This window comes from Trachypithecus francoisi, unplaced genomic scaffold (genome assembly GCF_009764315.1).
Source record: "Trachypithecus francoisi isolate TF-2019V2 unplaced genomic scaffold, Tfra_2.0 Lachesis_group12, whole genome shotgun sequence".
Classification (NCBI taxonomy): Eukaryota; Metazoa; Chordata; class Mammalia; order Primates; family Cercopithecidae; genus Trachypithecus; species Trachypithecus francoisi.
In genome coordinates, this window is record NW_022681457.1 from 25,826,521 (window position 1) to 25,838,981 (window position 12,461).

A 12,461-nucleotide genomic window follows, 5' to 3' on the forward strand; every position below is an offset into this window, starting at 1 on the left:
GAGCCACCGCGCCCAGCCTCTTGATGCTTTCTATTAACAGCAAAACTAACCAGATTTCTGGGCTTTAGAAGAATATTTGACTGTAATATTCCTTCACTTTTCACACACTGTCAGGCAACCAACCAGTCCAGTCAATTTTTTAGCATTGCCTTCAACTCATCTCCTCCCTTTCATAACCTTTGCTGTGACTCTGCTATTAGCTCTCAGTAGCTCATCCTTGAATTACTGCGTTTGCTTCCTATCTGGTCCCCTGGCATTTAATCTGCCTTCTATACTCCACCCTGCTTATTACTTTCAAGGAAAAGTCTTGCTCCAACATGAATTTCATAATTTACTTGCCTTATTCGAGAACTACTGATGGCTGTCTATTACCCAACAAATCAAGATCAAGATTACTAAATCAACTCTAACCCATTCTCTGCCTAAATTTGTGGACCCTGCACTGCCCAGGTTCACTTATTTTATCCATTCCAACTCCTGTGAATTTGAAGTCTCCATTCTAGTCAATTGTCCTTTTACTATAATTTCTTCCCCCAACATCCTCTGTATGTACATACGCACACGCCATGCTCTCTCCCATCTGAACAATGACTAATACTCTTCCCTTGGCCTACAGTGCCCCCTTATTTTTTTCCAGACCTGTATCCCAAATGACTGTTTCCCTGATGACTTAAAAAAAAAATTACATCTCCTTCCTCCGACTTCTTTGCTTATTACCACTGCCAGAGGAGAGAAGTGTCATTCTTGTATTCTCCAAATGTCTCCGTTAAACCATATGACACTTTATCATGTTAATAAAGTTGTTTAATTCACTAGTCCAGGTATATATCTTATTTTTTCCAACAGGGTAACAAATTCTAATGTTCATTTTAAAATTATGTCTTCTACTTTTTTGTATTCATAATGTCAATGATAATACTCAGTAAATTCCCATCATTGGGTAAAACTATAAATACATGTATTTTTATGCTGCATGTATCCCTGTAAGCTTACTTTATTTATCTGAATAATAGTAAAATATAGTTACTGTTCTCTTTTTTTAAGGGGCTGTTTCCTTTATAGAATTGAAAATTCAAATACTTCCAAATGTGTAAGACATTTTGCTTTGTATATTCAAACCACACTAAAGTTATACCTTTTAGGGTAATATTTTTAATTATTATGGAGGAAAAAACAGAAAGCCCCTGAAGGCTAACAGTTTGAAATTGAACAGGACACCCTGGGAAGGGGAAAGGTCATGGGTCGTGGTCAAACAGACAAAAAACAATGGAGACGATTGTGCCTGAAGATGGTGTATTTTTTTTCACAAGACAGTGTGTTGACAGTTTCCTTCCTCTTGAGTCATTGTTGTCTGCTAAATGATCTGTGACAGCAAATTGATCACAAGCTTTTTCATGCAGGAGATATAATGCAGCGTTTCATTTTGTTACCTCTGTTGCCAAATGCTGAGACATTTCATTGGCAAATTCATGTTAGTTTAGTATATCATTTAGTCGTCTACAGCACAGCACGCAGCTCTGGAAGCAATAATAGTAATGATTAATTTATCTTCCTCAAGTTTCAAATTTCTACTTAAGTGTGATTGTAAAAGTAATAACACATTCAAAAAATGTTAGTCTTAAAATTAGATGTGCATAATTGTTGTTTAAATAAATTAGTGAATTAACACATTTAGATAACACCTCATTAATTTAAAAGTTGAGTCAAATAGTTAATTTAAGGTACCTATGATTTACCTATAAAAACTAATGCTAATATACTTGTTCTGACTGAAAACTTGCTCCTTCTTCCAAAGAGCTAAGAACTTAAATTGGAAAACAGGCATAAGGCATATTGCACTGGATGTTTAAGTATCTGTTACAGCCAGTTAATTAGTGATTTCACATGTCTGAAAAAATACGCTAAGTAATGTTTTGTTTATAGAGTGTTGAGAATCTCTGCATTTTAAAAGTTTGTGGGAAAAATGCTTGGAAATGTAGTTATTTAAGGGACTGCTTTATAGTTTTCATTTAACACCTTATAACAACCTTTGCTCTCCATTAGGACATAGCGATATTAGCACAGGGAGGGGAAAGTAGCAGCCAGGAGTATTAGAAAAGAGCTGTTTTTCTCCTCTTTGAAAATAGCCAGATTCTCTGTAAAAACTAAACTAATCTCAATTCTAATACTTGTATTCTGTCCTCATTATAAGAAATAAGGGTTTTTTACTAGAATTTGGCATTGAATTTCAAGAAAAGTATTTATTGCTTCTTATAGAATGAGAAATTGAAAGGTATAATGCTCAAAGTTCTTTTTTAATGTTAGTCATGAAAGGCAGATGTCTTAAACCCATATTTTTCTTTTTATAATATGCACATGGGTCCATATTTACATTTATTATTGAAAAGTGGTTGGGACATTTTCTTTTTCGTTATTTGTATTCATTATTGGTGGAATCAATATACTGGATACAATTGTTAAAAATATATGTTACAATTTGCAAGTCAGTTTAATTTCTTGTGACAAGATGTTATGTGAACAGTCGGTATAGCAATACAATAATTTTTAAAAGAAAATTTACAAACTGCCCGTTGTCTGATTTTTATTTATATTTTCAGATCAATTAAAACAACCTCATTTAGTGATTACTACCAGACATGGTCCAGAGTAGCTACATCAAAAGCCACAGAATACTACAGAACTCCATGTAAGGTGAACTATCCTTGTCCTATGTCTTTTTGGTATATGTTAATCTGTTAACATTCATCTTGCTTTCAAAGACTAATTGACACACATCTGCTATGTAAGAGTGATAAACTTCTCTGTAGGCTCTATATACTATTCATTCAACAACTATTACTTTAGTTCTTTTTTAAAAAAAATTTTAATTTTAATTTTTCGTCTTAGAGATAGGGTCTAACTCCATCATCCAGGCTGGAGTGCAGTGGCATAATAATAGCTAACTGCAGCCTCAAACTCCTGAACTCAAGTGATCTTCCTGCTTCAGCCTCCTGAGTAGCTAGGATAATAGGCAAAAGCCATCATGCATGGCTAATTTTTTAAATTTTTAGTTTTTAGAGATAGGGGTCTCACTATGTTGTTCAGGCTGGTTTGGAACTCTTGGCCTCAAGCAATCCTCCCGCCTCAGCCTCTCAAAGAAGAATACAAAGTCTTTTGTATAGAGCCCTGGACTGAAGTCTGACTAAAAGTCAGAAAGAAAGATATTCAATTGGAGGAATAACAGAAAAAGTTCTCAATCTTATGAGGTTTACTTTACTCCCTTTACCCTACAGAAAAGCTTTCACACCAGAGAGAAACTTTTAATTTCTCCTCTAAGCCACAGGAAATATTAGGTAGAAATTCAGCAAGAAAACCTAAGTTCAATTATATCCATCGAAAAGGAAAAATCATCTGTTACCATCATACATCAGGAACTAGAACGACAGAATGAGAGAGCTGGACAACTTTCTGGCTCCATTTAACTGGATCTTTAGAGTACTATTTCATTATCTGGATGAAAGTAGGTTGTCCAGTCTGCATACACTTACTGAAATATGACTTTGCTGCAGCCATCCTTCTAAAGTGGTGCATCCTGTAGTAGCAGAGACTTCTGAATTTCCAGAGGCAGTGATTACGTTTTAGTCCTCTTCTTACTTGCACTCTCATTAGCTGTGCTCTCCTTGATCTACGTGATACCATACATCCATGGCTTTTCATTTCCCTTCCTAGGCACTCTGCTGCCTCTTCCCTTGGCAATATCTTCTTCATTCAGTCCTCTCTACTTACTCTCTCTGAAAGACCTCTTCCACGACCATGGTTTTCATTTGCCTACAGGCCAGTGATTCCTAAAGCCGCATCTCTAGCCAGACCCCTCTTTCGAATTTTACATGCATGTTTATAACTGTGCAGGGGACATCTCAACTATTTGGATCATAGGCTTCTCGTATTCAAGATGTCTCAAAGTGAATTCATCATCTTGCCCCCAAATCTATCCTTCTTTTATTCCCTCTCTTGGTTAGTGGTAGATCACCATTTTTACATTTTCTTACCGAAACCAGAATCTTAGATGTTTCCTACATCTCTTTATCTCTCTTATTAAACCATGTTGATTTTATCTCCTGCAACATTATGAATGCTTCCACTCTACTACACCCCCATGACCATTGCCTTAATTTGAGGTCTCATTATATTTCATCTCATCATTATGATAGTTTCCTATCATGAAAAATAGTATCAACTTTTAAGGTACAAATGAGGGCAAAAAATAGTACTAAGCTTAATAAATATCCTTAAAAGGTAAATTCAATCAATAACTTTTAAGAAATCACATGTTCTTTCAGGAGGCTGGCTATTAATTATTTTGTGATTATATATTACCATCCTAACTCATAGGTCAATACAATTTAAGGTACATCGAGATCTACAATCTTTAGCAGCTCTCTCAGTATAAAATATTAATTATTTTTGATACCAGAGTACTTGAATGGTTAATTCAGATCAAAGATTTGTTGTTGAATGCCGCCTAGTCAATTCAGCAAACACATCTGCTGTGTGTACCTACTATGTATGAGGCACTGAGCAGCTCATATAGGCTGCAGGGGCAATAACCCTTAATTACACAAACACTGCGTTGAGAGACATTAATTGGCATACTCTAGGGAACCACTCAGACTCAAACTCCTTCCACCAAAAAACAGATTGGTACAGGATGGTGCTTTCTAGAATAACATGTAAATATATAGGGCCACTTGGAAACTCCAAACTGCTAGAGGGGGAAAAAAAAAAACAGAAGCATGTGCCAAAACTTAAGGAGATTTGGAAATAATTGTCTTGCAATAAAGAATAATTTAAAAATGGAAGGAAATAATAAGGCACCACTGACCACAGTTTCTTCCTCAAAAAGAGTTTGGCCCCCAGATGTTTAATTTTGTTGTTTCTACATCTTTCACTAACCTAGTATGTAATTCATCCCTGTTTGTAAAGGCAATAACTGGTCATCGTTATCTCTAGCCCAAATGAATTTCTGAGACTTTGAATCTAGCACTTGGTGAATGATTTCAAAATCACCCTGCCTCTTCTTCTCCTAGGGAATTGTTATAAGAATGTTTCAAGAGCTTTCCTTGAATAATAACCAGCACTTAATTTTAAAAAATTAAATGTAAACTTTACATGTGCTGCTGGCCATTTTATCTTTTGATAGCTCAGCTGGATGAGATCCAACACTATCTTTTTTAATGGCCTAATTTCCTGGCAATAATAAAGATGAAGCTTTTAGATTATAGAATGCTTCTTCAACAACTCAGAAATAAAAGAGAAACTCCTAATAACTTCATTTTCTACAGTTACATTCTTAGCATTGGAAAGATTATTAAACTCTTGTACATATTTTTAAGAGCTTTATCTTTTATGAGTAGTGGTAAGTAGTTAAATTTTGATTTGGGGCATTAACTCTTTTCCCTATCTTGTGCCACAAATCTATACATAGTCGTTGGCATCATCATAATAGTAAGTTTATTCTTGTATAATGCAGTTTATGAAGTATGCTCATATATACTTTTAGGCATCCCAATCTATCATTGTTTTATTCATTTATTTAACCAATATTATTAAACACCTCATATATGTTGTGCACGGTGGTATATCAACCCTACGTGCCAGGCACTATTATTATTATTACTTTGTTTTAAGATGAGAAAACTAAGAGCAGAAAAGCTAAGTAATTTACCTAAGGTTATACATGTGAGGGAGAATATCATATGTTGGTAAAGAATATACATCCTGGAGTCAGATTTACCAGAGTTTCATCCTGGCTCTGCCATTTACTAGCTGTGTGACTTTGGTTAAGTTTCTTAACATCTCTGTGTCCCAGTTTTCTCATCCATAAAATGAGAATAATCACAGCACATGCTTTATAGGGTTGAAGCACTGTAGTGAGTTCTCAACAAGTGAACAATAAGTTCTCAATAAGTGTGTTATCAATTAATTCGGTAGGCTGTGGTCCAGAGACTTGAATCACATCTTCTCACTGCACGTTTGTTGCTCTTTCTCTGATACTCTACTGCCTCCATAATATGACATCAAATTGTTATTTCTGTATGTATGGGATTTAAATTCAAACTTGGAAGTACAGGAGCATATTTGTAAATAATTATAATTTTTAGTTCATAAGCATAGGCAATTGTATGGAAAATGTACCAAGAATCCACTGTTCTCTCTCCATTGCTACAGAATGGCAAGTAAAATGTTTGGCAGAGAACAAACCAATACATATGATTGTGGGCAACAGAGCCTTAATGACAGAATATGATCCCCATAAGGAAATGTTTATGTTAGAGGAAAAGAATTCCTCCAGATCAGTGTACTCTGTAATACTGAGCCTAGGCTTCCTGATGTTTGTTTGCTGTCATCAAGACAGACCAAACAGCCTGAAGCATGATGGGGATGTTTTCTTCACCCTAGAAGACTTTTATTCTTTGAGTCTTTAAGCCAGCAGTAAGGGCAAGTTTAGATTCACATTTAGATGCAAGAAGCAGTATCATCTGACTCTAATGCAGTGGTTCTCAGTCTTGACTGCTCATTAGAACCACCTGAGGAGCCTGTAAAAATTTCAATATAGAGAGCTCACCCAAGACCAATTACATCAGGATCTCTGGGAGTAGGACCAGGCAGTAGTAGTTTTTAAAGCTCCCCAGGTGACTACAATGTGCAACCAAGGCTGGGAAGGTCCTAGTGGGAAGAGCATGATGTCAGAAGTTAGCAGCTCCTTAGCCCTGTGTCAGTTTTGCCACATGAAGATAAGTGAATTTAAGGGAGTCACCTAACTCTTTGTACTTTGGTTTTCATTTCCATTGATTGACAAAAATATTCCATCCTACTTTATGTTGCTCTGTGGTTAGCATGAGATAGCATGTGTGAAAATAGAACATGCTGAGGCAAGTTAGTGCTATTGATTTTTTTGGATGTGACCATCCTAGCAATGGAAAAAAAAAAAATTCAGGGCAACCTCTACAGCTGTTGGATGAGAGGTGTATCACAGGAAAAAAGAAGCAGAGTAGAAGCAATGCCCTGGACTCTGGAGAAGGCACAACAGAAAAGGAATAACTATATTGTGGATGCAACAGAGGATGCTTTCCTACCACAGATTACAAAACTGCCACGAATGCAAGATATCATAGTAATGAAGGAATTTCAACGTGCAAAACTTCTGCTAAAATTACATGATTCCTTTCTTCTCTCTGTCTCTCTCACGTCCTCATTCTTTCATTGTTTCTCTCTGATCGGTGTCATTCGTTGAGCACCTTCTATATCTAGACAGTTGGCTGTGTGTGGGAGACAAGAAGACACATTGTGGTAAGCTCTTCAAGGAGTTTACGGACAAGTGGTAAGAGACAGATGAGTGAAAAAAAATCATAGGGATAAAATATGAGAAGTGTTAAAAGTTTGTACAGAGTACTGTGGCATTTTCATCTCTTGGATGATGGAGAAAGCAATGAAGAAAATGAGTCCATGATATAAAACTAATGGGACTATTCAGGAAAGATGACCGTGTCATTTGGGGTTTCATAATATATAAGGAAGAGACAGCCATACATATTCAAATGTAAAATGAGGAAAGGCAATCTCAAAAAGTTTAAGAAAAGATGTGAATTATCCTTAAATAGAAACCTCAAAAGGAAATAGCATTCGTGAGAGATCAAATTTTAAATTTTGGCTAAGAGTAATGAAGAGTCCCAATGAGAAGACATTACTCAACCTCTCTATGTCTGCTTGACCATCTGTACAGTGGGTATTCTAACAGTAACCATATCTATTTTATGTGTGCCCAGCGTATAATAAAAATTCTGGCTGGACACAGCAGGCTCACACCTGTAATCCCAGCACTTTGGGAGGCCAAGGCAGGTGGATCAGTTGAGACCAGGAGTTCGAGACCAGCCTGGCCCACATGGCGAAACCCCATCTCTACTGAAAATACAAAAATTAGCCTGGCATGGTGGCGCATGCCTGTAATTCCAGCTACTCGCTGGCTGAGGCATGAGAATCACTTGAACCTGGGAGGTGGAGGTTGCATGAGCCAAGATTGCACCACTGCACTCCAGCCTGGGCAACAGAGTGAGACTATCTAAAAAAAAAAAAAAGAAAGAAAGAAAAGAAAAATCTGCTAATGTTAATTGTTATAATCATCTAAAGGAAATAATAAGGCCTCACAAGAACTCTGGGGAGCTAAGATTTACTTTTTTAATGGAAGGGAGGAGCATATATCCAAATACCGATAAAAAGTATTAATAAAGTCTATAAGAATATGTATGTATATGTGCTTACATGTGTTTAAAGCAAGAAAATTAAGGAACAGACAAAAACATTGCTGGTGAAAATCATGTAAAAAAGGAAACTATTCAGTTAAAAAAAATTTTTTCTATCAATGGCAAATGTCATCAAGCTAAAAGGGGTAAATTCATCATTATTAAGAAGAAAGCCCAGGCTGGGCACAGTGGTTCACGTCTGTAATCCCAACACTCTGGAAGGCCAAAGCAGGAGGATTTCTTGAGCCCAGGAGTTTGAGACCAGCCTGGGCAAAATGGGGAGACCCTATCTCTACAAAAAATTTTAAAATTAGCCAGGCATGGTGTCGTGTGCTCATAGTCCCAGCTACTTGGGAGGCTTGAGTGAGAAGATCCCTTGAACTCAGGAACTGGAGGTGGCAGTGAGCTATGATCATGCCACTGCACTCCAGCCTGGGTGACAAAGTGAGACTCCCATCTCAAAAAAAAAAAAAAGAAGAAGAAGGAAAAGAAGAAAGCCCCAGACAAGGGCAAGACTGGTGGACAGCATCTAGCTGGTTAAATAGTTCAAGACTATAAGCTAAGCCCAGAACAATAATAAGAAATAGGAAAATAGATAAAAATATATATGGGCATATGATCTGGCTTAATATTTCATGTAAAAATTACCAGTGCCTTAAACATAGTAGGTTTTTAAAAATTATTATACTTTAAGTTCTAGGGTACATGTGCACAACATGCAGGTTTGTTGCATATGTATACATGTGCCATGTTGGTGTGCTGCACCCATTAACTCGTCATTTACATTAGGTATATCTCCTAATGCTATCCCTCCCCCCTCCCCCCCCACCCCACCCCTGGACAGGCCCCCATGTGTGATGTTCCCCACCCTGTGTCCAAGTGTTCTCATTGTTCAGTTCCCACCTATGAGTGAGAACATGCGGTGTTTGGTTTTCTGTCCTTGAGATAGTTTGCTCAGAATGATGGTTTCCAGCTTCATCCATGTCCCTACAAAGGACATGAACTCATCCTTTTTATGGCTGCATAGTATTCCGTGGTGTATATGTGCCACATTTTCTTAATCCAATCTATCATTGATGGACATTTGGGTTGGTTCCAAGTCTTTGCTATTGTGAATAGTGCTGCAATAAACATACCTGTGCATGTGTCTTTGTAGCAGCATGATTTATAATCCTTTGGGTGTATACCCACTAATGGGATGGCTGGGTCAAATGGTATTTCTAGTTCTAGATCCTTGAGGAATCGCCACACTGTCTTCCACAGTGGTTGAACTAGTTTACAGTCCCACCAACAGTGTAAAAGTGTTCCTATTTCTCCACATCCTCTCCAGCACCTGTTGTTAAACATAGTAGGTTTTTAATAAATCTTACGTGAATTTGATTGAAGGTGTAGGCTTGTAATTAACCACAAAGTTAAGAGCCAGTGGTGATGTAATGTGAGTTCCAGAAATACTAATGCAGGTCTGAGCTGAATTGATAGTGCACAGAGCAAGGGAGGTAGTAAGCCCATTTGCATCTTTGCTTCAAACCATTTCAAGGTCCTGATGCAGTTCTGAATACAAACTTTTATAGGAACATCAAAACAGTTTATCACCAGGACATTAAGGGTGGTTAAGTATCTAGAAAATCATATCCTAAGAAAAAGTTGAAAGAACTGAGGCTTCCCCGTGAGCTGTTAGGGGCTCTCTCTCGTGGGAGAGGGGTGAACTTAATATTGCTCCAAAGGTTAGAACTAAGGCCAGTGGAAACTCACAGCAATCAGATTAAGGAAGGACAATGTAACCCTTATCTGCCAATGGAATGGGCAGTCTCCCAGCTACAAAGTGGTGCATTTTCTGTAGTTGACAAGTATTTCATTCAGAGCCTGGATGATCATCTATTGGAGATTCTTGCTTTGTGAAGGATCAAGCAAGGTCTTTAATGTCATTTCCAACTTCAAAATTTCAATTTTCTACTTGAAAAGTGCTGAATTAGAATTTTGTTAAACTATGATGTCTGGGTTTTATATGAGTTATTTTAATACTTTCTTCATTATTGTTGCTAAAAACAAAATTTCTCTTTTTAAATTTTTATTTATTTTTGAGACAGGGTCTTACTCTGTCACCCAGGCTGGAGTGCAGTGGTGCAATCTCAGCTTACTGCAACCTCTGACTCCTGGGTTCAGATAACCCTTGTGCCTCGGCCACCTGAGTAGCTGGGATTACAGGCATGTGCCACCATGCCTAGCTAATTTTTGTAATTTTAGTGGAGATGGAGTTTCTCCATGTTGGCCAGGCTACGTTTCAACAAATTTAAAGATCTAATTGGCTTGCATTAGTGATTCATGAATCAGGCAGCGTGTCATCTTAAAAATAGATAAGTGGTCTACTGAGCATGGCAGAACAGTTAGTTTTTATAAGGTAGCTAGAGCAGGAATAAGAAAACAGAATAATACAAAAAATGGATTGGTTAACATAAGGCACTTCAGTTACTTTCCTTGTAAGGGTTAAAGCATAGGGGACTTCCTTACCATGCCACTTCAGGTTGACTGGGCCCCTTCTGACGGGTGGCTGTGAATCTCTTCTTTTGAAAAAACTGATCTGTTTAAGATTGTCTTGCTTCCTTAAAGTTTCAGTTTTATTGCATGCCACTTAGCATGACTGACTCCATTTTGGTTTGGTCTGTTAATGCCTAGGGTAGGCGCTCAGTCCAAAACAATGGTCTCCTATAAATTTTATTTAACACGATAAAGGATATATAATGTTTTTCATTATAATGAAAATAACTTCCAAGTCACAATCTACTATTTCAAACAATATCTAATATTATGATGTTCCAATAAAAGCAAGTAATTTGGAAAGTTTCTAAGCATTGTAATAGGACTTGAATTATATAGTGTATGTTATTGCCACATGTCAACTTAGTGAGAAGTGAATGATTTTTAACTTTTAACTATTATTAAAGAATGTATGCATAGCTTCTTTTTTAATATTCTAATTTCAGTGCTCAAAGATCCAAATTTCATTGGACAGTATTACAAATGGAAGAAAATGGATCTACAGCATCATAAAGAATGGAATTTAAAGTAAGAAACATTAAGTGCCTTGAATGTGTACATTAACTTGAATTGTCTATTATTGCACTTTCTACTATCCAACTTGGAAATAACAGAAGAAACCCTTGGAAATAACAACTTACACCCTTTTATCTGTATAAGAACAAGAACAAAAGAAACGATCATTCCTTGCTTTCACATGAACCCAGGTAGGCAATATCTCTGCTACATATTTGCTGCCAAAGATGGAGATAGAACATGATCCACAGTGGAGAAATCTCATAATATCCTCCCCATTATTTCTCTTACTCTCATTTCCATCATCCTTATCAATATGTGACTTAGAAATGACTTTCTTTAAAAAAGAAAAAAAACAGTAAACTATATATCATCAATTAGCTTTTCATCCTTTTTTTTTTTTATCCTTTTTGTAGCTCCAAACATTGTTTCTTCTCCTACAGATTTCTCATTCAAGAACCAAATATATTAAATCTAATGAGGAAGGATATAGTAAAACACAAACAAAAATTAGTATATCTTTAGAAATCATTGACTCTTAGACTACATTAAAGAAGGAACCTTAATCTCATCTTTGGTCTCTTGACCCCTGAAGGCAGTTTTTCTGCTTCATCATGTTAGAGTAAAGATGCCATTTCAGTTCTGTGGTATTGGCTGTGTTGTGCTAGTCATTTGTTCTGGTGTGCTTATTCCAAGGTACTCAAGGAGTGTGCTACCATAAAGATAGGGGAATTAAAGATCCTATTCTTTGCATTTGTCTTATTTATCTCAATTTTTAACTCTTCAATTTACTGTTAACCATGTGCCCTCTTTTCTAGATGGAAATACATGATGAATAAAGATAATGTGCTGTATTTTGAATTTGTGAAACAATTGAGGAATTGATATATTACTTTCATTGAGTATATTAAAATATACTTCCCTATTCTTTAGCATCATATAGTTCAGACTGAGTTTTTCGGTTGTATTTTCTTTCTTCTGTTGATTCCATAACAACTTTCAAGCTAAAGTAGAGAAGAGCTTTTGCATTGGATATACTTTTCTGCTTGCAGGGTAAATTACAGGGAGTAGGAAGTTTTTATCAAGCAAAATTTGAAGGAGTATAAGCATGTTTTTTTCTTGAAGGCATAT

General features: G+C 36.5%; 1 protein-coding gene across 3 annotated transcripts in view; it reads left to right on the forward strand.

Annotated features, from left to right (window-relative positions):
* UBE2U (ubiquitin conjugating enzyme E2 U) overlaps positions 1–12,461 on the forward strand; it is a 65,080-nt gene that overhangs the window by 28,481 nt on the left and 24,138 nt on the right. For all 3 annotated transcript variants that reach the window (XM_033225154.1, XM_033225152.1, XM_033225153.1), the window contains exons 7-8: positions 2,598–2,686; positions 11,261–11,342. In XM_033225154.1, coding sequence (XP_033081045.1) covers positions 2,598–2,686; positions 11,261–11,342 — 171 coding nt within the window. The remainder of the gene's footprint in view (positions 1–2,597; positions 2,687–11,260; positions 11,343–12,461) is intronic.